The sequence below is a fragment of the Pleurodeles waltl genome, chromosome 7, assembly GCF_031143425.1.
Source record: "Pleurodeles waltl isolate 20211129_DDA chromosome 7, aPleWal1.hap1.20221129, whole genome shotgun sequence".
In the NCBI taxonomy this organism is placed as follows: domain Eukaryota; kingdom Metazoa; phylum Chordata; class Amphibia; order Caudata; family Salamandridae; genus Pleurodeles; species Pleurodeles waltl.
Window position 1 is genome coordinate 1,037,999,742 of NC_090446.1, and position 27,580 is coordinate 1,038,027,321.

Sequence of the window (27,580 nt, forward strand, 5' to 3'; positions counted from 1 at the left end):
CCTGTTGACAATGGAAGAGCGACATGTCATCGTGACCTACCGGTTTGACCGTGCCACAATCCAGGAACTATGTACCCAGTTGGAGCCAGACCTGATGTCACCAATCCGCCATCCGACTGGAATCCCCCCTGATGTGCAGGTGCTGTCAGTGCTCCATTTCCTTGTAAGTGGGTCTTTTCAGACAACTCTGGCCATGGCATCAGGGATGTCCCAGCCTATGTTTTCCAACGTCTTGTCCAGAGTGTTGTCTGCCCTGCTGAAACACGTAAGGAGATACATAATTTTCCCTGAGGTGGCAGATTTGCCTACAGTGAAAGGTGACTTCTATGCCCTTGGACATATCCCCAACGTCATAGGTGCCATTGATGGGACCCATGTAGCTCTGGTCCCCCCACGCAGGAATGAACAGGTGTACAGGAACAGGAAGAGTTATCATTCCATGAATGTCCAGATGGTCTGTTTGGCAGACCAGTACATCTCGCAGGTAAATGCAATGTTCCCTGGCTCAGTGCATGACGCCTACATCCTGCGGAATAGCATCATCCCTGATATGATGGATGAACTCCAGAGGCACCGTGTATGGCTATTGGGGGACTCTGGTTACCCCAACCTGTCCTGGCTACTGACCCCAGTGAGGAATCCCAGGACCAGGGCAGAGGAACGGTACAATGAGGCCCATGGGCGGACTAGGAGGGTGATCGAGCGGACCTTCGGCCTCCTGAAGGCCAGGTTCAGGTGCCTCCCTATGACAGGTGGGTCCCTATTCTACTCACCGAAGAAGGTGTGCGACATCATCATCGCCTGCTCCATGCTTCATAACTTGGCATTGCGACGCCAGGTGCCTTTTCTGCAGGAGGATGATCCAGATGACGGTGTTGTTGCAGCGGTTGAGCCTGTGGACAGTGATGAGGATGAAGCTGATGAAGATGAAAACAACAACAGGGAGTCAGTCATAGAGCAATATTTTCAATGAGACACAGGTGAGTACAATTTCATGTTTCACATCATATTACATTTCACACGTCTACCTCTATCCTGTACCTACATTTCACTCCCTATTTGGTAACTGAGTTGTCCCCTTCCATTTCAGTTTCAGTAATGTGGTAACCTACGTGTCAACAGCTTGCACCCTTGAAAGGCTTGTGATGTGTGACATTGGTATGTTGACCTTCCAATGGGTAACCTTTTTTAACACTGTAATTGACAATGCAAAGTTCACAATCATTGACTGACTCCAATATTATTGAGGTTTAAAGGGTGTTTATTGAAGTGCATAAAAATGTAGGGGGTTTGTGAAATGGGGAGAGGTCATGGTGGAAGAATGTCCATGGCAGAGTCCAGTCTATTAGTCTCACAGGTACATTGCACATCTGGCCATTGGAAGTGGAGCTGGGGCAGTTCCAAGCTGGACAGGGTAACAAAGTGGGACAGTGGGGGGACAATCAGGGTGGTCTTATTTCCTGGCGGGGTCTTGCCATCTTGCTCTGTCCTGTTCCTGGATCTCAGGGCCCGCTTTTGTGGTGGTTGTCCGTCTGCAGGGGGTGGGGTGCTGGTGTGTTGGTCCTGTGGTGGGGCGTCCTGTCCACTAGCGCCGGCAGAGGTGGTGGGCATTTCATCGTCCTGGCTAGTGTCAGGGGCCCCTTGGAGTGCCACTGTGTCCCTCAAGGTCTTTTGAATGTCCGTCAGCACCCCTACGATGGTGCCCAGGGCGGAGCCGATGGTCCTGAGCTCCTCCCTGAACCCCAAATACTGCTCCTCCTGCAGACGCAGGGTCTCCTGCAACTTGTCCAGGACCGTTGCCATCGTCTCCTGGTAGTGGTGGTATGCTTCCATGATGGAGGATAGGGCCTCGTTGAGAGTAGGTTCCCTTGGCCTGTCCTCCCCCTGTCACACAGCAGCCCTCCCAGTTCTTCGGTGTTCCTGTGCCTCCGTCCCCTGGACCGTCTGCCCACTACCACTGCCCCCAGGTCCCTGTTGTTGTTGGGGTGGTGGGTTACCCTGGGTGCCCTGTAGTGGTGGACACACCGCTGATTGAACTGTCCTGGGTAGGGAGGTATGGGCCCGCTGGGTGGGTGCTGTGCTGGTGTTACCAGAGGGTGTAAGCTCGGTGTTGGGCTGTGGCTGGGCAAGGGAAACCGACTGTCCTGAGGCCCACGATGGTCCGGGCTGGTCATCAAGATCCAGTAGGGCAGAGCTGCTGTCGTCACTGTGGGCTTCTTCTGGGGGTGGAGTGGTGTTGTCTGGACCCTCTGGTGTGGTGATGTTCCTTCGGGTTCCTGCGGGGGTTTAAGTACATGATTATTGCATGTGTGTGTTTCATGGTGTGCAATGGTTGGGTGTGCGTGAACCCCAGTGCAGGCATTCCTGTGTGGGGGCTTGTGTGGTGATGTTTGGGGGGTGTTGTGGGTCTGTGCAGTGGGCATGCTTTAGTGATGGGTGTCCATGCTTAGTTGTGTCATGCAGGTCTTGGGGTTGGGATGGGTGGTTGGTGTTATGGGTAGATTAGTGAGGAGTTAGGGTGATAGGGGAGGGTGTGAGGGTGGGGTGGGGTGATAGCATGCAGGTAGGGTGGGGGATATGATAGTGAAGATTTGACTTACCAGTATCCGTTCCTCCAACGACTCCTGCGAGGCCCTCAGGATGCAGGATGGACAAGACTTGCTCCTCCCATGTTGTTAGTTGTGGGGGAGGAGGTAGGGGTCCGCCGCCAGTCCGCTGTACCGCAATGTGGTGCCTGGATACCGTGGAACGCACCTTCCCCCGTAGGTCGTTCCACCTCTTCCTGATGTCCTCCCTATGTCTTGGGTCCTGTCCCACAGCGTTGACCCTGTCGACTATTCTTTGCCATAGCTCCATCTTCCTGGCTATGGATGTGTACTTTACCTGTGAGCCTAATAGCTGTGGCTCTACCCTGATGATTTCCTCGACCATGACCCTGAGCTCCTCCTCGGAGAAGCGGGGGTGTCTTTGGCGTGACATGGGGTGGTGTGTGTGATGTGTGGGGTGGTGTATGTGTTGATGAGTGTGGTTAGTGTAGTGGTATGTGGTGTTTTGTGCGTGGATGTTGTGTGGGTGATGGTGTAGTGTGCCTCTGTGTGATGGTGTTATCTATTCTGTGCTGTCCCTCTCTGGCCTTCGTCTCTAATTTGTGGTCGTAGGGGTTTGTGGGTGATGTGGGTGTGTGTTTTATATTGTGTTGGGTGTGTGGGAGTGGTGTATGTATGTGTATCAGGTGTGTGTATTTGTAATTGTCCAATGTGGCGGTGTTTTGGAGCTGTGTGTGTATTTTGAGCGCGGCGGTGTGTACCGCCAATGGAATACAGCAGTTGAAAGACCGCCGCGTGGATTCATGTGCCGTAATAGCATGGGTGTGTTTCTGTTGGCGTGGAGGTGGAGGATTTGTTTCCGCATATCTATCGCTGACCTTTGGTGTGGCGGACTTGTGTGGGTGTCTGAATTTCGGCGGAATCCGTGATGTGTGTCATAATAGCTGTGGCAGTCTCCCGCCACCGCGGCGGTGTATTGGCGGTCTTCTGCACGGCGGTAAGTGGCTTTTACCGCCAATGTTGTAATGACCCCCTTAATTTTTTCTGTCTAACTTGCCCCTTTTGCCAATTGGTTATATCGCAAAATTTTTGGGTTCTGGGAGCCATAAAGTTATTTTTGTTTTTTCATCTAGGTCTACTTGAAGGTCCACCACTCGATATCCTATGATTTGCCCTGAAGAAGGCCTCTTGAATCATTTTTTTGTTGACCGAAAGGTGCGTCGGCACACAGGCGTCTATTGGCACACTGTAAGAGCCAACAGATGAGTTATTAAAGTGGATCATGTTTCAACAATATAAGTGGATCAGCTTGGCACATAGGCGTCTATTGACATACTATAAGAGCCAACAGTTGAGTTATTAAAGTGGATCATGTTTCAATAATATAAGTGGGTCAGCTTTATAGATATAAAAACAAATTGTGAAACAAGTAGACCACAAAAATCGACTTGGGAACAACATGGTCTAAAAAAATAACTGTTTTTTTTCCTTTTTGATTAAAGATATAGAAGCAGCTATTTAATGCTATTAATAAATGGTGAAAAACTTTGATCATCAACATATGTTCGGTCATTAAGGATACAAGGATGAACGTATTTTTTTTGCTTCACTTAAGAATTCAACATAATCAGAGTGATTTTCAAACCCTAAGAATTTATAAGTAACTATTTGTGATGTATTATTGGTTCAGTGTTCATAGTATCTTTATATTATTTGTTCCCTAGATTTCTTTGTTTCTGATAGTTTATATTTTGGTGTTTATGCCTTTAGTCAATTTTTATTACAGTTTATGTTTCTGCTTTGTTAGACCAGGGTTTATGGATGGGGTTTTGGTATGGATGTTGCCCTGTATGAATGTTTGAGTGATTGCAGTGTTTTATTTCTTGCTGATCTTTAGTAAATGTTTGTTAGTGTAACATGGTCTATTTAATTTTCTACTTAATTTGTTTGTTAATAGGAGAAATGTTTGATACATTTATAATAACTGTACATACTTTTGCTGTATATCCAAACATATTTGACGTCATTTATGGTTTCCAGAATATTTCATATAAACTAGGCTACGATGTACATGTACCCATATCTATTATTTTTTTAGGAGAGATTTGCTATTTACTCTAGTTTTGTTTCCCTGAGCATGCTCTCCTCATCACTCCAGGGGCCCTTGTGTATTGTTTCATCTTCAGAACCACCTCCATACAATATGCAGGTCAACTTGAATATCAGGCTCAAAAACTGATAACCAAACGTTTTAATGCCATCCTTACTTTTTGATACATTTGAAAGGTTATCCATCCAGTAAATGTTCTTAGAAAGATGTTTCTTCAGTTTGGGCCATCTTGTTGGGTCATATTTTTTCAGTGGCATCCCTATAAACGCAGTGCTTCAGGGGAGCATACTGCTTCATGAGATTATTACAGAGAATGAGACTCACCAGAGGAAGACGCTTGGTTGTTTAACCTCACGTCCAGAGAGGGGAAGACAGCATGCCTTTGGTCCTGGTGCTTGGTGTGTTTGGTGCTGTCTGCCTCAGCTCTTGCCACCAAGGTTGACATCCCAATAGCTGCAAGAGCCTACATGATCCATAGTGTGGATCGCCATACTGAGGAGTCGGTGGGCAAGATGCAGGGAGCATAGAGGAAAGGAAGGGTGTCAAACATGTTGTATTTCACATGCCTGAGGTAGAAAACGGCATTAGTCTTGATGCAAATCTTAATTTTCAGGATTATTATTTCTTGCCTACACCATATAAAGACGACCTTGGTAAGAAAAGGATGTGCTACTAGGCTTCATATCCCTATTTTCCACTCACTTAAATGTTCTAGTCCATCAATATTTGCTCTCATTATATGTAGCAGTTTTTATTATTGATTTGTTTCAACCCTGCCTCAGGATAGTGTTGGTGCCTTGCTTATCAACTCCTGTATCATTCAACATATAAAGTCAAGAACTCCCAATATTGCTAAGGAGGCATTCAGAGTCTTTTGTGGCTTTTCCCTCCTAAGACCATCTTAATGAAACACCTTTCATGAGTACATTAGGTGCAGGGTGGAACTGTAGCTACTGAGAGGACTTGTCTTTTTATTGGACAATCAAGAAAGGAACTAGCGAGACGTTCTCCATGTCCAGGCTTTGGCAATCATACAACTATTCTGGTGACACACAGATCATACAAAACAGAGGAAGCTGAAGTGTCTAGACTCCTTAGAACTTGACACCCGCCTCTTAAAAAAAGAATGCATCTCAACTGTGAAGAACTCGACCACTGGCTCAAATGCATTGATAAAAAGATGCTGAGTAACAACCTCAAAGACAATTTTCAAGATTGGAGAACCACTTTCCAGAATGGAGAATCTAACTTGTAGAGGATGGAAGCAGTACTATTGCACAACCTGCACCTCAACTCTCTATTACTGATCACAGAGTCAAGTCATTTTCTAGTGCCTCAATTGAACTAAGCCAGAAGAAGCACCATTCAAACTCTTTAACAGATCTTCACTTGTCTAGGTGATACTTTTTTGTAATTCCATAATTCCATCCTGGAATTTATACTTTCAAAACTCTCTGGTGAAAGTTATGTGTTGTTAATCTGATCTGTAAAGTCCAACTTGCCACAAACCTTGGTGCACTGCAGCCCACAAACTACCTTAGCATTACATGTGGATGATGCGCTCTGGGTAATGATCAGTTTTGTGGGACCTCAAAGGATTATTTGTTGTCAGTAGGTTTCAAACCTCTCGTCACCATGACAAGACATACTCAAGAAAGCACAATAAGGATATGTTTATGCTTTTATTAAAATCAAAGTTGTATCCTAGTGCATAAATTGTATATAATTGTAACTTTAAAAATGAACAAAAGTGTCAACTGAATTGGTTAATAAACAGAAAATTAAAAAGAATTGCAGCATTGGTATGGATTAGAATTTGAAATTCTCTTTTTATGAAAAGATGCATTCTTTATTCTCCAGCTCCTCCCTTATTGCATCTATCGAAACTGTCTTAGCACCAAAATGGCTTGAGTCAGTTTATAAGGTGGCCTCTGACATACCTCAGTTGAACAAGAGAACTGTTGTGTTGTGTAAAGAAGGACATAATTTATCTCCGTCTCTAGCTACCCTGTCCCAGCAAGCCAATAAGGTGCAGCTGGCGCCCATAAAGCGTAGCTGTGCCCTCTTCTTGTCCAGCTAAATGCACTTTATTCCACTTATCTCTTTTTCTTTACTTTTCTCTTTATTTTGAAAAGGGCAGGTCCCCTATTAAATTATGAAAAAATTCAAAGATAAACAAATTAAACTTGTTGTACCTCCACCTAAATCTATCAGGCATTCTAAATTATTTGAATACATATATGAACTATTGCTGAACTATCAAACTATGCTAAGGCACATATTCGTATACATATGCAATTAATACTAAATATATGTGTTTATTAATGAGAAATTTGTATTCAAATTAATTTATGAAATATGTGAAATGGCATAGCAGGATATGTGGGTTACTCAGAAATAACAATTTACTATCACATTCATCATGTAGACCATAAATATGGTGTGCACACACTTCATTGGCTCCCTTAGTCAGATTCTCTTCATTCAAGGCACTCTGCATTTCTCACAGGACCAGCCACAGCAAAGGCACTGAAAGCATTGATGAAACATCACTCAATGTACAAAATGATGGAACTGTCTCCAAACAAAGAGAAGACATATGAAAGATTGCTAGGAACTCAGAAAGGAAGTAAAGACCTGGCTCTTCCCAAACAAATAATACCCAGAGCCTACCACCCACTTAAGGACAGTATAACATCAGACAGGGGACCGGTGGGCTGGTCAATATATAAGGCGAGGACTGACAGAAGGTAATCTGTCACGATGGTGTTAATTTATTGTTTTAGGTCTTATCTATGGATCTGTAGATGTTGACTTTTCCATTAATTTATGTATACCTTATAAAACAAGTTTTCCCTCGAACTAGAGAACAATGTAATAGTTGGTTATATTAAACCAAAGAATAAAGCGTGATGCTTGCGAAACATACAGACATGGAATGTGCCCAGGTTTATATGCCCAAGACAGGCATTTGTTAGAAGGTTTAACAACATAAGTATAAAAAGTGTGTTTAACCATTGAAGCTTAGATCATCTGCTTAGAAATAGGCCACTAAATTTGAAAATCAAATCGCTTGATACATTCTTGATACATTTATTGATTTTAATTCACTGGTTCTAACGGCATGGATTCATGGAAATGTATTGTAAGAGGGATTCTGGGCATTTTTTGTTAGGCAAGATAGAACAAATATTTTGTACTGTACCACTTCTCTACTTGTTTGACTCTCTTTTTCCAAATCAAGTTCTCTTTGGACCAAAGTGGCACAAAAAGTTCATAATATAGAAAACCCACAACATATGAATCTTAAATTAGTGCCGCTGTGGATTTGTTATATACACCACATACAAATTAACATCAGCATCAGTGTAAAATGTGGAACTTTAATAGAACTGCAATTCATCTCATAAGCAAGGGCAAGGGAGTGTCCATTTGCATATGTAGGAAAGAAGGACGTACATTTGTTCCTCACCTATGCATTGGGGAATTCTACTCCAATTGCCATCAGCACCACAGGTTGCAGAATCGTTTCCAAATAATGCATACTTTTCAATGCATTCATACTGGACAACATCTTGGAAAGTATAGACGTTTTTAGGCCTTGCTTTAGAAACCTTTAACTTTCCAAATTCTGGAATGGTGGGAGGAGGACATATCACAGCTGGAAAAAAAAGCAAACATGACTTTCTTTGTGACTGTTTAAATTCTGACTGATCATGCAGTATGTATAAAACGTCGGACGTATGCAATGTAGCAATTATTGGGGATGACCACATCAAATTGAAACAAGCATTTGTAGATCAAATGCGTGTGTCGTTGGCTGCCAGCACTTTGGCTTTATAAACACTTCTTTTGTCACGGTTTTGTAAAATGTTATTGCATGTAGGAACTGCCAGGCTCTCATTAGTATATAAAAAGTGTTTGACTAAAAACAAAAATGTTTTTGTTGGTCTCCAAAAGAACATTTCCCTAATATTCACTGGCACTAACGGGATCTACTTTGAGTGTGGATGTGCTCCTTGTGAAAGAGCAGAATGCCACCACTCAGTGAAGTGAGCTAATGGTTGAAGTGGTGTCAACAATTTCGTTTATCACAAAGGGACGAGACACAGGAGCAGTGGAATGCAAAGGGAATTCAATACTGAGCCAAAAATAATTTACCAAAGGGCATTATCTTTAGGGTTATTCAGTGAATATAATTAAAGTAACATAGACAATGTGGTCAGCAAACCACATAATAACATATACATACTACAGAACATAACACATGATCCAGTTTAAAAATAAATAATTGGGTCCCTAAGAGTAAATAACCAATACTTTGCCTGAGAAAACACTTTTTCCAAAGTTCATGTGACGTAGTGCCCTGCTCCATACTTACAAAATGGTGTTAAGCCAATACGATCCCTTTACACGCATCAATTTGCGTGAAAGAAGCTTGCAATCGGTGTTGGTGTGGGCATTCCACCACAACACCCATTGCATCTGCCCCAGATTTACTAGAAATCATAAACCTGAGGCAGCACCAAATACTAATGCCACCCATGGGGTGGCATTAGAGGGTGAGTTAATGAGGGGAAATACCTTTTTTTAGAAAGAGGAAAACACTATGAATAATCATTAAATAATGACCAATTGTTACTTCTATGTGTGATGCATTATGCAGCACACAGAGAAGTAACAATTTGCAATTATTGATCGTTTGTGTGCAGGAAGGGACACCTCTCTGCACATATACAATAATTCCCTGCAATGTAGGCACCCTTGCATTGTGGTGCAAGGGTGCCTGTGTTGGTTCTAGGCAGCTAATTTTAGTGCCAGCGCTAGGGAAAACACAGGGGTGCACCCTACTGTGGTAAATAGGGTGCATCCCTGCGTTTCTGAAATGATGCACTATGGTGCTGTAAAATTTGCAACAGTGCTGCGCTCTGCCACTTCTTTGTATATGAGTCCCATTGTGTGCTCAGAGAAAAAAGCAATACATTGTGCACTTGTCTAGAAATTCCATAATAAGTTATATAAAACAGACTAAGTCAAAAGGGCTCTAAGCAATATTAGAACATTGGAATGTTGGCATGTCCATTGAAGACAATGGACTGCTGCAGGCTTTTACAGGCCGGTAAAAGCCCGCAGCGCCAACATTCCAATGTTCGCTTTGTTCACAGCAACAGCTGTGAACAAAGCCTCACGGAGCCCGAGGGGATTTAAATCCCCTCGGGCTCCGTGAACATTTTTTTTTTTAATAGAACATTCTGCCCTGTGTGGCAGAATGTTCTAATAGCCTTAGAACCCGCCGTAGCGGGCTCTACTGGCTATTAAAGTCCCTCTCCCTTGTTAAATGCCCTCGCCTTCGGCTCGGGCATTTAACGCGGGGAGCGGGCCTTTAATAGCCGGTAGAGCCCGCTACGGCGGGTTCTAAGGCTATAATAAAGGCTTTCTGTAGTTAATTAAGTGAATGCACAAAAATGAAATGTTTCTAGCAGCAATATATGCAAATATCAAAAGAGTAGCAATGTAGCAGAGTTCTGAACAAAAAGAAGTTGGAGAGATCTTGACAGAAATCTCAAGCTCTTTTAGGTTGTTCTAAACTATAAACATGCTGACAAATATTGTGACATTTCAAAACATGTATGTTGGAAATGGCCCTTTATGCAGGGTTATCCCCAAACGTTTTGCCTTCTTCCTCCTATTTGTTTAGGTCTTTTTTTGCTGGTTTATTGTCTCTGCACACTTTACCACTGCTAATCAGTGCTAAAGTGCAAGTGCTCCCTATAGAAATTGCACTGTTGATTGGTTTATCCATGATTGGCATATTTGATGGTAAGTCCCTAGTAAAGTGCACTAGAGGTGCCCAGGGCCTGTAAATCAAATGCTACTAGTGGGCCTGCAGCACTGGTTGTGCCACCCACATTAGTAGCCCTGTAAACATGGCTCAGACCTGCCACTGCAGTGTCTGTGTGTGCAGTTTTAAACTGCCAATTCGACTTGGCAAGTGTACCCACTTGCCAGGCCTCAACCTTCCCTTTACTACATGTGACGCACCCCTAAGTTAGGCCCTAGGTAACCCCATGGGCAGGATGCAGTGTATGTTTAAGGTAGAACATATACTAGTGTGTTTTGTATGTCCTAACAGTGAAATACTACCAAATTTGGTTTTCACTGTGCAAGGCCTATCTCTCTCACAGGTTAACATGGGCCTGCTTTTAAATATCCTTAAAGTGCAGATTCCCTTTGAGAGTAGATAAAAAAATGGAGTTTAGGGTCTCTAAACTCACAATTTAAAAATACATTGTTTAGATGAAGGTGGCTTTAAATTGTATGTTTGAAAATACCACTTTTAGAAAGTAGGCATTTTCTTGCTTATACCATTCTGTGACTCTGCCTGTTTGTGGATTGTCTGTCTGGGTCAGTTTGACAGTTGGGCTGTTTTGCACCTCTCTAGACAGTGACACAAAAAGGAATGGGGTGTAGCCTGCATATCCTGATGAGCCATCTGAGAGGAGGGAGGAGTGGTCGTTCACACTTGAAAGGACTGTGCCTGCCCTCACACAATGCAGTCTCCGACCCCCTGGTGTGTGTCTGCGGGCCTGGCCTGGACAAGGAAGGGTCTTGCAAACACTTGAGACCTTGCTTTGAAGTTTGCCAACTTCAAAGGCAGAACTGGGTATAAGAAGAAGACCCAAAACCCCAGACTTTTAGAATCTTTCTGGAATCAAGAGGAACCTCTGCCCAGGAGAAGAGCTGAAGGAGGAGTACTGTCCCTTTGCTGTGTTGCTTTGCTGGACTGGCCTGCAGTTGCTGCTTCTGCCTTAAAAGAGTGCAAAGGGGGAACTTTGCTGTGTGTCCTGCTTGAGAAAATTCTCCAAGGGCTTGGAGTAGAGCTTGCCTCCTGTTGGAAGTCTCAGAGAAACCAAAGACTTCAGACCTGCAGCACTGGGAACTGTGTGTTTTGTGCTGTTCAAGAGGAGAAACCACCGCAAAGCCGCAACGCCGCCGCTGGCCTGCACCGTGACCTGTTAATGCCACACGGAGTCGCATTGCCCCGCATCGCGACCCTAGTCTCACCGATGCCGTCATCGGATGACTTCACTGAGCTGCTGCTCGCACCGCGACCTGTGGGTCCCGCACTCCAGCATCAGCTGCTCACACCGCAACCTGGGCATCCCCGATGCTGCCGCTCCTGCTGACACTGGCGCCGCTGCCTGTACCGTGGCCTGTGGACACCGCTCGTGAGGTACACAAGCACTGTCCCGTCCTTCACCGCAGCCGCGGTCCACTGACGCCAGCACCATCGACTTCTGTGTTGTCACCAGGCATCCTGCCTGGACCGTGGCCTGTGGACACCGCTCGTGAGGGTCACGAAGCACCGTCCCGCACCGCTGGCTTGGGCCTACCGACGACAGAGCTTCTGCAACGACGACGACGCTGCCTGCACCATGACCTGTGGATAACGCACGCCGCATCATCCCCCTTCACACTGCAGCCCCGACGCCATCCACGCTGGCGCACCTAACTTCATCAGCCTGGAGTTTGATCTGCAACGCGTGTGACCTCAAGGGCACGATGACTCCTGCACCGACTCCGGAACCGACATCGCGACGTCAGTGACGCCGCTCTCCAGAGCTCAACGTGAGAATCACGAAGCCCTGCAAATCCAAGGTACTGTTTGTGGGTCTTACCGACACCGTAGCTGGCCCGCAATGCCCCGGCCGGCCTAAACTGTTGGTTTTGTTGATCACGATGCTGTGATAGCCCCAGGTGGAGCTATCGTCTTCAAGGAACTGTAGTTTCGAGTAAATCTTGCACAATTCATATTTTTCTTACTGTATGTAGGATTTTTATTGTATTTGTTTATATAGATAAATATTGGCTATTTTTCTAGAACTGGTGTGGTGTCCTTTTGTAGTGCTTTCACATATTACTGTGTGTTATGTAAAAATGCTTTATACATTGCTTCTGAGATAAGCCTGACTGCTCGTGCCAAGCTACCAAGGGGGTGATCAGGGGTTATCTGAGTGGGTATCTCCCTTATCCTGACTAGAGTGAGGGTCCCTACTTGGACTGGGTGCAAACCGGCTGCCAACTAACATTCTGTTAGCAACGGATTTAGGAAACAAAATGTTACATTAAATTAAATACATTTCATTTGCTATCCATATAGACACGTATAAATTATATATTTTTTAAATGTTGGGCTGGACACGTATTTAATTATTTTACTTTTACATTATGAATATGAGTGCAAGTATTCTTTTCTGCCAAAATAAAATAACGATTTAAAATGCAATGCATGAATTCATTCCCCTGCACATCATCACTCCTGCACTGTTATTTCTGCACTTAACTTGATGAAAGAAGCTTTACAGTAGACAATGGAACATCTGCCAGCAGGTCACTGCCATTAGCCTTGAAAGATTCACCTTGTTAGCCAATCATAAGCTACACCGTCGAGCAAGACGATTATTTGAAAATGAATTCATGTTATCTTTCTGTTTTACAGAAAGAAACGTGCACATTTTTGGCGTACGCTACAGCTATCAATACAAAAATAATGTCAAGAACATATTAACTTGTTAATTAGCTTTCCCAATGGGCTGCCACCTTGCTCTACGCTCCATGCTCAAATGTGCAGAAGTAAAAATGTGAATAACACCACAACCAGCCAATGGATGGAGAGGGCTGGCTGAATGCCACTGTTAGTAAGTACATAATATACCTCATTTTAGTAAACTCAAAAGGTCTTGGCTAATGACATCTGTTAGAAATGGGTCTTTGGTTGGCAGTCAGGTTACCCCCTGTCCAAGCAAGGACCCTCACTTTAGTCAGGGTAAAAGAGAATCACCCTCAACTAACCCCTGCTTACCATCTTGGTAGCTTGGCATGAACAGTAGGCTTAACTTCAGAGTGCTAGGTGTAAAGTATGTGTACCAACACACACACAGTAACTTAATGAAAACACTGCAAAATGACACAATACAGGTTTAGAAAAATAGAGAATATTTATCTAAACAAAACAAGACCAAAACGACAAAAATCCACGATACACAAGTCATCAATTAAAAAGCAAAAAGAGTCTTCATGTAGTTTGGAACACACACTAACACTGTTAGTGTGAAAAAGTACCTTCGTTGCGTCAAAAATAACCCAGCACAGGCAAGTGTGCATCAAAAAGGGCTTGTGATGCGTCGATTTCACTCACAAGCGAGACCTTGCATCGTTTTTCCTTTCGTCGGGTCGGGCGTGTCGTTTCTTCTCTCCGCAGGAGAACGATGTGTCAATCCGGTCAGCACTCTCAGGTCCGTGCAGGCCTTGTGTTGTTTTTACACGCCCAGCGGTACTTGCATCGGAAATCCAGCCGCACGATGATCCAAAAACCACACACCGTGGATTGCGATCTCTCCAGCCTCCGTCAATGATGCTGTGCATCGTTTCTCCAGCTCCGTGCATCGATTCTTCGGTTGCGTTACAGGCGAGCGTCGATTTTCAGCCGCGAAGCCAGCGGCACATCGATTTTCCAGCCACAGATCTTAGTCGCATCGATCTTTTCCCTGCACAGCGTCCTGTGCCTGAAGTTCTTCTTCTGAGGCTGCCAGCTTCTCTTTTCAGAGTCACAGGAACTGGATGAGCACCACTTGGCAGAGTAGGAGTCTTTCCAGAGACTCCAGGTTCTGGCAGAGAGAAGTCTTTGCTGTCCCTGAGACTTAAAGCAACAGGAGGCAAGCTCTAAATCAAGCCCTTGGAGATTTCTTCTCAAGGTGGAAGGCACACAAAGTCCAGTCTTTGCCCTCTTACTCTGGCAGATGCAGCAACTGCAGGATAGCTCCACAACGCACAGTCACAGGCAGGGCAGCTCTTCTTCCTCAGCTCTTCAGCTCTTCTCCAGGCAGAGGTTCCTCTTGATTCCAGAAGTGTTCTATAGTCTGTGGTTTTAGGTGCCCTTCTTTTACCCAATTTCTCTTTTGAAGTTGGCCTACTTCAAAGCAAGGTCTCTCTTGAATGTGAAATCCTGCCTTGCCCAGGCCAGGCCCCAGAAACTCACCAGGGGGTTGGATACTGCATTGTGTGAGGGCAGGCACAGCCCTTTCAGGTGTGAGTGACCACTCCTCCGCTCCCTCCTAGCACAGATGGCTCATCAGGACATGCAGGCTACACCCCAGCTCCCTTTGTGTCATTGTCTAGTGTGAGGTGCAACCGGCCCAACTGTCAAATTGACCCAGACAGGGAATCCACAAACAGGCAGTCACAAAAAATGGTATAAGCAAGAAAATGCTCACTTTGTAAAAGTGGCATTTTCAAACACACAATCTTAAAATCAACTTTACTAAAAGATGTGTTTTTAAATTGTGAGCTCAGAGACCCCAAACTCCACATGTACATCTGCTCCCAAAGGAAATCTACACTTTAATCAGATTTGAAGGTAGCCCCCATGCTAACCTATGAGAGGGACAGGCCTTGCAACAGTGAAAAACGAATTTAACAATATTTCACTGTGAGGAAATATAAAACATATCACTATATATCCAACCTTAACCATACCCTGCACCCTGCCCTTGGGGCTACCTAGGGCCTACTTTAGGGGTGCTTACATGTAAGAAAAGGGAAGGTTTAGACCTGACAAGTGGGTACACTTGCCAAGTCGAATTTACAGTTAAAGCTGCACACACCGACACTGCAATGGCAGGTCTAAGACATGATTACAGAGTTACGTATGTGGGTGGCACAACCAGTGCTGCAGGCCCATTAGTAGCATTTGATTTACAGGCCCTGGCACCTCTAGTACACTTTACTAGGGACTTACTGGTGAATCAAATATGCCAATCATGGATAAGCCAATTACATACACATTTTGTAAAGGAGCACTTGCACTTTAGCACTGGTTAGCAGTGGTAAAGTGCCCAGAGTAACAAAAACTACAAAATCAGAGTCCAGCACACATCAGCAACCTGGGGAACAGAGGCAAAAAGTTAAGGGAGACCACTCCAAGGATGAAAAGTCTATCAACATCCCTAAAAATAAAGAAAGATGGCGAGTCTGGAGTTGGTTAAATATCCTCTGATGCACCTGTTGCTTCACCAATATTATTTGGCTCTCATAGAGAAAGTTGAGAAGAAGCTTGGGTTGCTTCTAGTTTCTCGTTTGTAAAGTCCTCTAAGATAAGGGCTGTGGTTTCAGCTGCCTCTCACCAGATGTAACAATTATGCTACATTCTACCACAAATCACAATTAGAACATTTTATGATGGTCAGTGAAATGACTGGCTGGGCAGGTACCATAATACCAGACTATTGGAGGACTGCATTTTAGGTAGGTTCACATTTGTTAGGAAAGAAAACAGTCATTTCTTATGTGTCACTCCCACCTTTAAGATAGTTCACTGTTCTCTCTCAATATAGCCCCTATTCTTCTAGCTTTCAGAAAAGTCCTGATATTGTATCTTTAGAAATAGATTCTTCTACTGTTTGAATGTGCTTGCAGCTTTGTTTATATATAGTACCATTTACAGGAAGCACCTCATGACAATGACATTTCATGTGTGCATAGCACCACATACATAACATGACAATAATAGTTTGTTAAAGGATGAAATCACAATGTTGACCAACTATTATAATAATTATGTCCAAGGTGTCCCAGGAAAATTCGGTCTAAAAAATGATGCTGGTCAAAATTCTGTCTGATGCTATCATATAAATAGTTGAGTGCCCTCTTGTCAAGAGGGACTGTCAAGTTGCCAAGGAATTCCTTTAACATTAGTAAAGGTCCAGTGTCTCTAAAAGTGCATTAGCTTTCAACTCATGATTGTAAAATTAGTTCTGTATGCCTGACATTTAGGGTAGTTAATTGGTCACATCAGTACTGGTTTCAGAGGATGTTTAAAGGGGTGGAGTGTGGTGGGATCATGAGGTTATCATCCTCCCTTCCAATAAAATTATTCCTTAGATTACAGCCATATAGTAAACATCAATAATACATTTGCCCAAGATAATGTGCTAAAGCTAGAAAGATAGCAGGGTCAATGCTAAAAGTATTTTTGCAATTTCCTAAAAATGCATTAAAAAGAAAATTAAAATCAGAAAACTGCCAGGAGAAACCCTGCCAGGTTAATACTAAGAGTACAGAATATGCTCAGAACTGTGGCATTAAGAACAAAGCAATACAGAATTACTGTAGCAACAGTATTTCCTATCAGACCTACTGTGGAAGAGAATATGCCTTTGGAGTCATTGTGCTGTCAGGTTACTTATAAACAACTGCTATACCAGAGAAAAAGCTAAATATTTCGATGCCTAGAACATGTACTGTGGCATTTAAATTACACTGTTCGGTTTAGTACTCACTTCATAATTACTTTGCGAATTAGAAAGGCCAAAGGAATTTCTCTGTAAATAATAAGTCCATCCGAATTAGCGTGCAAGTAAACTTCTCACCAGTTGTATTATAAAATTTATTTTTTCTATTAGAATTATTTTGGCAGTCAAATGTATTTATTGCCAAGCCATTAAGTTTACCCACTGGGCCAGTTGCTTGCCTCTAGAACCACTGTGCAACTTATTTTTCTAGTACTGCCTGCTCAAATTACTATCTAGCTCATTTTGCCTTTTAACTGTGTTGCCAGAAACGTATCTGACCCCTGTATCTCCTATCTTCCCAATACCTTTATCACAGCATTAAGCCACGGCTTTGGGGAAGAACTGCAGTGGATTCTTCACTTCTCCTGTTTATTAAGCCGGTGCTCGGTCATTGGCATTTGTATATCTCGGAGATGACAAGCCTAAGTGAAATTTTAGGGAGTTTCAAAAACACATTTAGACGGTGTTAGACCTGACAATCTTATGAAGGTCATCCCCCAATTTTATGCCAGCCTCCCTCCACTTTTCTGACAGTGTTTTTGCTGGTTTAAGGACTCTGCACACTTTACCACTGCTATCCAGTGCTAATGAGCATATGCTTTCTTCTACAAACATGATAACATTGGTTCATACCCAATTGGCATATTTGATTTACTCGTAAGTCAATAGTAAAGTGCACTACATGTGCCCAGGGCCAGTGAATTGAATGCCACTAGTGGGCCCGCAGCACTGGTTGTGCCACACACATAAGTAGCCCCTTAACCATGTCGGAGGCCTGCCATTGCAGGGCCTGTGTGTACAGTTTTACTGCCACTTCTACTTTAACTTAAAAGTACTTGCCAAGCCCTAAACTCCCCTTTTTCTACATATAAATCACCCCTAAGGTAGGCCCCACGTAACCCATAGGGCAGGGTTCTATGTAATTAAAAGGCAGGACATGCACATGTGTGGTTTATGTGTCCTGGTAGTGGAAAACTCCTAAATTGGTTTTCCACTACTGTGAGGCCTGCTCCTTTCATGAGGTAGCATTAGGGTTAGCCTCATATATTGTTTGAGTGGTAGATTGTGATCGGAAAGGGGTAACCAGGTCATATTTAGTATGGCCAGAATGGTAGAGCAAAATCCTGCGTATTGGTGAGGTTGGATTTTATATTACTATTTTAGAAATGCCACTTTTAGAAAGTGAGCACTTCTCTGCACTTAAAATCCATCATTGCCTTACAGTCTGTCTCCAATCCACATCTGGGCTGTGGTTGACAGCTCCCTTGTGCATTCCATCCAGACAACCACAAACACAGGACAATCAGACACATCTGCATTCATCTGCATACTGAATGGGTCTTCCTGGGCTGAAAGGGTGGAGTGCCTGACACTTACATTTTAAAGGCCAGTGGCCTGCCCTCACACAATGGACTGCCAAACCCCCTACTGGGACCCTGGCAGACAGACCTGTAATAAAAGAGGACCTTGTGCACTTCAAAACCACTCTTTGAAGTCTCCCCCACTTGAAAGGCATTTTGGGGTATATACACTGGGTCCCTGTCCCCAACAAATCAGACACTTCTGGCCCTGAACCTGCAACCTGTCAAGAGGAACTGCCTGGGTGCCCAAATGACTCATCTGGACTGCTCTGCTGAGAAGGACTTCTGCCACGCTTTTGCCCTGCTGCCTTGCTGTCCTCTGACTTTGCTTAGAAGTGCTCTCTAAGGGCTTAGATTAAGCTTGCCTCTTGTTCTCTGAAGTCTCAGGGCAAAAAAGGCTTCATTTCTTGAAGAAACTCCTTGTGTGCTGAAAATCGATGCGCAGCCTGCCAGAAACGATGCACAGCCTGCTTTGTGATGAGATAATCGCTGCACAGCCAAAACAGAACAACGCAGCTTGACTTCCCGAGTGAGGATTCGACGCAGCCTAACCAGAATGATGCAGCCCGACTTCCAGAGTGAAGAATCGACACAGCGCCCGACATGCGACAGCTAATTTGACACATCACCTACTGGATCGACTCAACGTCTGTGACTTCTTCCCGCACACCTAGGATCTTCCCAGCATCATTCCTGGGCATCAAAAAGATCCCCACATCATAGTGAGGAACCAAGCCTGCACACTGGAAATCGATGCAAAGCCTCTTGAAGTGCGGAAAGGAACAATACATCATCTGTGCTGCGCCGGAAAATCCGACGCGCACCCTATTTTTCCACGCATCTCCTCCTCTGTGGTCTCCGTGCGTGTTATTTTTTACGCAAACCAGGTACTTTGTGAAACCAATAGACAACTATTGATTTCTAAGATTTAAGACTCTTTTTAATCTTGTAAAAGTCATGTGTCAACTTGTGCTTATTGAATCTTTATCGTTTTGGCCTTAGTTTAGCCAGATAAATGTATTTTTGTGATGTTTTTACTGTGTTACTGTATGATTTATTGCACTAATACTTTACACATTGCTTTCTAAGTTCAGCCTGACTGCTCACTGCCAAGCTGCCAGAGGGTAGGCACAGAATAATATGTATTGTGTGTGACTTACCCTGCCTAGGATTGTGGTCCCTATTGGATAGGGGTGGCCCGTCCGCAGTGGCGGAGGGATGTCGCCACCCTGGATGAGCAGCAGATGAAAAATAAAACGATAGCTTGCGATCGTTTTATTTTTCATTTTTCATCTGCTGGCTCAGCCAGCAGGTACAGGCAGGGGCGGGTCTGGGTCACGGGGGGTGGGAGAGTGCACTAAGTGCGCAAGTGTGTTTGGACGGCTGTTTCAGGCTGGCCAAACACACATGCGCACTTAGGTTTCTCAAACCTTGCTGAATACATAGCCGGGCTGAATAAACAGCACAGACTCCAGGCTTGTGTCTGAGCGGCAGTGACTGCCACTCAGACCAATCCTGGCGCTGCTTACATGCTATGTTTAGCATGTAAGCAGCGCCAGGATTGCTGGGGAGCCTGTGCTCGTGTCCCAGGAAACCACAAGAACAGCAAGACTGCAGGAGTCGGTGACAGGAGACGGCGACGGGAGACGGGGCGAAAGGTAAGTGGTTTCTTTTCTTTTCTTTTTAAAAATGTTTTCCCCGTCATTCATCATCCCCCCACCCCACTCCTTGACATATGAGGCGGCCGCCATTGTATTTGGACAAAGGTAAATACCTCTGCCAACTAGAGACCCCATTTCTAACATATGGGCATTCTTTCATTTTGCAAAATCCATGTTCTTGAAGATGGGGAAAAAATCAAAGAAGGTGCCCTGCTTCCATGCCTGCTAACTGTGCTGTCCTGTGCCTGCCAGCCTGTACTTAATCGGAAGACACAGCTGGTCCATTTCCTTTTGTAATCATCTTGAGTAGCTCAGAAATAACCGCAGCTGTTCGAGGGCAAGTTATTCAACAATGGTTCTTCTGATTGTTCCCGAGATGTATCATGCTAATGTGATGCATCTGAATGATTGAAAAGTGATGTAATAATAGTAATTCCTAATTTTCTTCTCTTGAAATCATCAGTGTTATTTCACTGGGGTCTTCCTTGAGATAGGGCTTAATCTTCACTGTGTTTGAATTGTGGTCTCCCTGGGTTGTATAGTTATAGAATATACTTGTGCCTCTAAAGGACAGTAGTCATTTTTGAACCTACACTGTGTAAACAAGCTTTCTGTTTCAACCAGAACATTATAATCGCTTTTCTGAAATGTTATTTTATCAATAGGGATTGCACTTTCCTTGTACCATGGATTCCTGAAAACATACATACATTTACAACCATTGGAGAGTATAGCTCAGTATTTATATTGTCATGGGAGAATGTATGACAATACAAGACTGCATAGCTGGAGAATCTTTTCATATACTTACGATCACACACAGGCAGCTTGTCACTCCACCCTCCATTTTCCGTGCATTGGCTGGCCTCTGAACCATTCAGAATGTACCTGAAATCAATTTGGAGACATGTAAATGAATAATAGTCACTCTGTTTGGATATTTAAGAACACTGTCCCAACACATTCCGCTTTCCAATCTATTATCCATATTTTATATCTGCACTGGCACACTTAAGACTTCTTGGGGATGAGGCACCTAGAGCACTGCTAATACATTTCTAAATTGAAACAGCAGATATTTATTCCAATGGCAGTACTCCATAGTTTTATTATAGCGATCAGGGCGATTACAGTATATCGTATACTGAAAATACATGGCACAATCATAGGTTCTGGATGCATCATATAAGGCTCTTTGCAATCAGTACAGATAAGAGGACCACGAAACCCCGAATGCAGGAAGATCCATATCTAGCTAATTCTGCACAATTGGAATATACTGAACTGCGGAAGGTAGACACTGCCATTAAGAGCTTAAATAAATGTGAGAAGCAGCAGAAGCAGGCTGAGTGCCCAGCTCATAGCCAAAGGCTAATACTGTCCTGGGGGCTGTAGTCCTTTCTAAACAAAATGGTATCGGAAACACAGAGCTAAAAATTTATGTTGGATGAGTTGTGCCACAGTTCTGATTTCCAAAGCTGACCAGGAGAAAAGTCAGTACCTTATAGAGAAAACAATTTGTTAACACAGGACCAGAAATACATTTGCAGGGGTTGTAAAAATGGTGTGTTACTTGGCAGGCAAGAATTATTCCATAGTCAAATATTGGCAGTGGATTTGTAAAATTGGCATGGAAATTAAGGTTGTATGTCAGGCTATCTTGTACAAAAATAATAACTGACATACATATCATGAATTAGATAGTGTTTAAAAAATAAATGTTTCACGGGGCATAGTTTTTTAATATGTATTACCTCCAATTGGTTGACATTCTTGTAAATGATATTCGAGATACAATATTTATATCGCACAATGGCCCTCATTATAAGTTTCGCGGTTGCATGACCTCCAGACTTGTGCTGGCGGTCGCACCGCCAACAGGCTGGCGGTGCGACCGCCATATTATGACCGTGGCAGAGCCGCCACGGTCATACCGCCGACACCGCCAGGCTGCCACCAGCCTGCAGCCTGCATCCTGGTGGGCCCGGCGGGCCCGGCGGTTGTAATCCACCAGGGCAGCGCTGCCCTGGGAATTACGAGTCCCTATCCACCAGCTGTTCCATGGCGGTAAATACTGCCATGGAACATATGGCGGAATTGGTGACTCGGGGGGCCCCGTGGGGCCCCTGCACTGCCCATGCACTTGGCATGGGCAGTGCAGGGGCCCCCATGCACAGCCCCATTGCGCAATCCACTGCCCGAATTTGCTGCTGCACCCGCTGCACCGCCACATTGCCGCCGGCTCCATTAGGAGCCGACTACAATGTTATGGCCTTACTCCCCGCTGGGCGGAAACACTGTTTTCGCCCGCTGGCCCAGCGGGGATGTCAAATTACAGCCGGCAGATTTCAGGCTGCATTGGCGGCCTGCAGGCGGTACAATATTTGCGTTCGGCGGAGGGCCAATATTTTGACAACAATATACTGAAACAATGCCTCCAGTTGACTCTTGATTATTCTTTTGCTTTGTAGACTTTTGGCAAAGTTTGGTGGGGTAAACCTACAGAGGTTTTGGGTCACGGACAACCTGGGAGTGCTACTTTCTCAAAAATGTGGTACTAGGCCTGTATGTGCCCAAAAAACATATTACTTAGAAAAAACAGGGGTTCTTGTTACTGCCACTGTTTTTTTTAAACCTTTACCTCAGTGTACCTGTTCTCTTTCTAAAATATAATTTTGTATTATTATTGCGGGAAATCAGGACCAATAGATGTGTGTTCTGCACAAGTAATAGGTTTACAGTTGTCCTTACTGGGAGCCAAGCACCCCATTGTAGCGCCTGACTCTCTTAGAGTAGTGAAGCAGAGCAGTTCAAGGACTACTCAGGAGAGGTGGTGAGGGCTAGCAATCACCGTTCACAGGCACACAATAACAACACTCAATACATGTTTGTCCAGTCAGTATGTTTTCTTTAGAAAAAAGAAAAGTGCATTTAATACATACACACTACTAAATACTACACAGTAATTAACAAATATATGCATTGAGAAATGGAAAGTACCATAGATGGCATTATCTATTTACATTTTACCCCCTAAAAGGGTCATGCATACACATAAGGCAAGTCTACTGGCTTGGTCAAAGGTTCAAGATGAACAAACCACAATTTAAAGACATTGGGGTTCATTCTGACCCCGGCCGGCGGCGGTAGCCGCCGGCCTGGCTGGGACCGCCAGAAGACCGTCCCGCGGTCAAAAGACCGCGGCGGTCATTCTGGGTTTCCCACTGGGCTGGCGGGCGACCGCCAAAAGGCCGCCCGCCAGCCCAGTGGGAAACACCCTTCCACGAGGAAGCCGGCTCCGAATGGAGCCGGCGGAGTGGAATGTGTGCGACAGGTGCAGTAGCACCCGTCGCGAATTTCAGTGTCTGCTAAGCAGACACTGAAATTCAAAGTGGGGCCCTCTTACAGGGGCCCCACGACACCCCTCACCGCCATCCTGTTCCTGGCGGTCGAAACCGCCAGGAACAGGATGGCGGTGAGGGGGTCGGAATCCCCCATGGCGGCGCAGCAAGATGCGCCGCCATGGGGGATTCCTCAGGGCAGCGGAAAACCGTCGGGACACCGCCGGTTTTCCGGTTCTGACCGCGGCCATACCGCCGCGGTCAGAATGCCCTCAGGAGCACCGCCAGCCTGTTGGCGGTGCTCCCGCCGGCCCCGGCGGTCAAGGATCGCCGGGGTCGGAATGACCCCCATTATTCTGTAGGTAAATGGAATCATCATCAATAAAACAACTATGTATTAATGCACTTGTTATTGTTAATAAAGCATATTTACCATTATCCATAATCACTAACAGCATTATTATGCAATTAAAGCATTATACCTGAGCTGAACACGTGTCTGTATGTTTTATAAACTTTCTAACTAAGAAAATGGAATCATAAAAACAGCCCTTAGAGGCATCACATTGCAACTACATTACATGCAACCAAAGACTTAGGCCCTCATTATGAACATGGCAGTCAGTTCCGCTATGCCAGAGGTGGTGGTAGAAACCGCCAACAGAGGAGTGGTCCGGACTGCCAAATAATGATCCAAACGAAACACACGCATCCCGCGAACCACACACTGGCAGGAAAGGAGCCCCGCCGACGATGGCAGAGTCTGCCCACAGGCCGTCGGAAAGGCCCAACCCGCCAATCAAATTATGAACCACAATTCCGCTGCCAGTTCCGGGGCGGGAACCACCACCACACAAATCTAGGCAGAAATGAACCAAATATAATGAAACACTCACCTGAGTTCCACAGAACGTGCAGCGGCAGCCATGGACAGAGAGATGCTGATCATGCCAGCCTTGCTCCTTGCCATATACCTACACGACCGAGACCGCCGACGAAGGACGACGACGGTAAGTACCGCAACCTACGACACAAGAGAGGAAAGGGCCCAGTTACATAACCACCCACCCCCACTGCAACGCCCCCCCAACCCTTCCCAGCAGCACAAGTCAGACACCCAACACCAAGAGGTACGTACCCGACCGAAGGCCACTGCAACTTGAACATAGTACATACAATAGCCCCATACCCATAAAAAATTAAAACAAACACCAGGGTGTAACTGCCTGCAGCCAAAACACAGGCCACAGAGAAACGTTAATTATTAGCTCACTGAGCCAAACAGTGCTCACAGGGCCAATGGCCAGTCCATAAAATGTACATTGTCCTGGGCCACAAATGGCCACACCTGACTCCCACAAGTGCTGGGTACTCCACAGAACGGGGCACCATGTGGGGATCCAGGCTCCTCACGGAAGGGGTGTAGAGGGGTGGGGGTGGGAATTTTCAACGGGGTGGGACTTTGACTTTCTTGTGGAGGTTGGAGGGGGGTGGGCTTCTCCTTTGAAGGGGGTGGGGGCTGTTTTGCTCGGGTGGAGCTGGATGGCCTAGGCTCAGACCGGGCCTTCTTCTTCATTGGGGAAGGTGCACGGGAATGGAAAGGCTGGATTGAGGTGGGCTGTGATGTGGAAGGAGCGGAAAGGGCAAGGAGGTGGGCACGTTTGGGGACAAGACGGGGTGGGGCAGTGGGTTGGAAGAGGTCAGCATGGGAGAGGAGCTATTGGGGTGGGCGTGGATGAGGGCATGGGAGTGGAGGCAGAGGGAGTTTATGTATGGGGTGTAGGTGTGCGTGTAGTGGGTGCAGGTGACTGCTCAGTATGCTGTGGTGTGGTGGATGTCTGATGGGTGGGTGTCTTGGTGCGTTTGTGTGTTGTGGCAGATGGGGGGGTGGACACAGTGGGAGAAGACAGACAGCTAGTGTGGATGTATGTTGTGTGGGTGTCTGCAAGTCTGGTGAGTGTGCTGCATGTGCCAACTACAGTAGAGATAGTGAGTGCAGGTGTGGTGTATGGGGTGCATGTATGGGTGTCTGCGATTGTGGTGAATACAGGAAGAGGAGCAGCAAAAGTGAGTGAAGGTGCAGTGCATGAGGGTGTGGATGTAGAGGGGACAGACAGGGAGGTGGGCACACTGTGGGAAGTGGACATTGTTGTGTGTGCAGGTGTCTGTTAGCTGTGTGAATGCTTGTGGTGGGAGGTGGGGTGCTTGTGTTTTGAAGTGTGCTTCTTGTGTGTTGATGTGCCTGTAAGCGGGTCTGATTGTGTGCTTTGGACGGGTGAAGGGAGTGGGGTGCTGGAAGGGGTAGAGGAGGTTGGAGGGGGGACAGTATGGCCAGAGAAACTGCCGTCCGAGAGGAGGCCAGAGCCTGAAAAGATCTCTGTAGGGCAGGCACAGCACCGTGAATGCCATCCAGATAGGCATTGGTCTGCTGCACCTCTGATGCCAGATCCTGGATGGCATTGACGATGGTTGTCTGCCCTACAGAGATGGTTCTCAGGAGGTCAATAGCCTCCTCTGTGAGGGCAGCAGGGCTGACTGGGGCAGGGGAGGAGGTGCCTGGAGCGAAGGAGACGCCCACCTTTCTGGGTGGGCGGGCACGGGCAACTCGGTGTGGAGCAGAAGGGAGGGCGGTGATGGTATGGGTGGTGGCGGAAGATATCACGGTAGTGGTGTGTGCACTACTGTCCTCCACTGCCGGAGGACCCCCATCGGAGGAGGTCTCAGAGTCACTACCTCCTGTTGTAGTAGCCTCCCCCGTGGAAGTCCCCTCGCCCTCCCACCCACTGGTCCCCTGGGCATCCGTTGTCTCTGCCTCAGAGGATCCGTGGGCCGCTGCCTCCCCACTTGCTAATGCCTCAGCTCCTTCGCCTGATGTTGATGCTGTACCAAACCAACACAAGAGAACAGGGATGGGTAGACAAATCAGGAGAGACCCTTGTAAATAGCTGAATGCTGATACACAATGGCCAGACATTCACCCACCCAGCAAACACACCCAACAGGCAGCACTGTGCACTATGCCCATGGCCATGCCCCTCACTACTGACCAGAATACTGATCTACAACCATCCCCTGAAATACTTTTGGAGCTGAGGTAGGTGAAACCTGACTGGCACACCCCTACATCCTTTGGGGAACATACAGTAGATGGACACCAGTCAATTTCACTGCTGTAAGCAGCATGAGCTCTATCGCACACACAGTCATCCTTCCAGACTGAAGTATGGTCAGTGAGTACTCACCCCCTTGTGACTGCTGTGCAGCCTTCAAGCGCCCATCCAGGTCTGGATACGCCACCACCAGGATCCGTTGCATGAGGGGGGTTGAGGACTTCCCCAGCTGGGCCTCAGTGATCTTTCGTGCCCAGCATCGCAGGTCCTCCCACCTCTTTCGACATTGGATGCTCAGCCGGTTGTAGACCCCCAGGGTCCGTACCTCCTTGGCGATGGTATGCCAATGTGCCCTCTTCTGGTGGGCGCTGACCTAGAAGGGTGACACAGAAATGGAACACAGAGGTCAGGCACTTGCACGATAGGAATAGCTGGCAGATTGTCCAACATGGGACTGACAGTACTCTCAGACATGCAGGACAGTGACACGCAGCGTTCCATGCACCATGGTCCATCCAGGCTCATAGAAGCACACATATGTGCAATCCACACCATCCATTACTCACACAGGGCCCCCCAAACCCAGACTCACCTGTACCTCTGGCCTTCCGTAGAGTCTGCCGTACAGGGGCAGGACCCCTTCCACTAGCTTCTCCAGTGCTTCCTGGGTGAAGGCCGGGCCCTTTCCCCACACCACGTGGAACATCTGTAGCCAGAGGCAGGCCACAGCAGTACACAGAGTGGAGTACCTGTGCGCACAAGATCAGGGAGTCAAGTGATCAAACAATGACGAACGCACGTACGTTCCGCGGCGGTATGCACCGTCACCGCCGACGGCGATCATGAAATGCCAGGATTCCCCATTGGCATCCAAGTTAGCCAATGAGGGTGCGAACAGCGGTCAACACCGCCGTACGCTGTGACGTCAACCCGCTAGCGGTATTAGGTCACTTCCACAACGAAGGGGCAGAACTACAGTGGGCAGACATTTTGCCATCACCTACGCATCTTGAAATTCCTACTACTCACACTGCAGGGACTACTAGTCACATGAAGCACCTAGGCCTCTATCCATTCTGTATAGTAGAACACATGAATTAC

The 27,580-nt window shown here is 45.9% G+C and overlaps 1 protein-coding gene across 2 annotated transcripts in view; it reads right to left on the reverse strand.

Moving 5' to 3' along the window:
* Positions 1-27,580, reverse strand: part of APOH (apolipoprotein H) — a 388,934-nt gene that overhangs the window by 171,577 nt on the left and 189,777 nt on the right. The window contains exons 4-5 of one of the 2 annotated variants that reach the window (XM_069199884.1): positions 20,840-20,916; positions 8,129-8,317 (exon numbers count right to left, since the gene is read on the reverse strand). In XM_069199884.1, coding sequence (XP_069055985.1) covers positions 8,129-8,317; positions 20,840-20,916 — 266 coding nt within the window. The remainder of the gene's footprint in view (positions 1-8,128; positions 8,318-20,839; positions 20,917-27,580) is intronic. The other variant, XM_069199885.1, reaches the window with a different exon arrangement.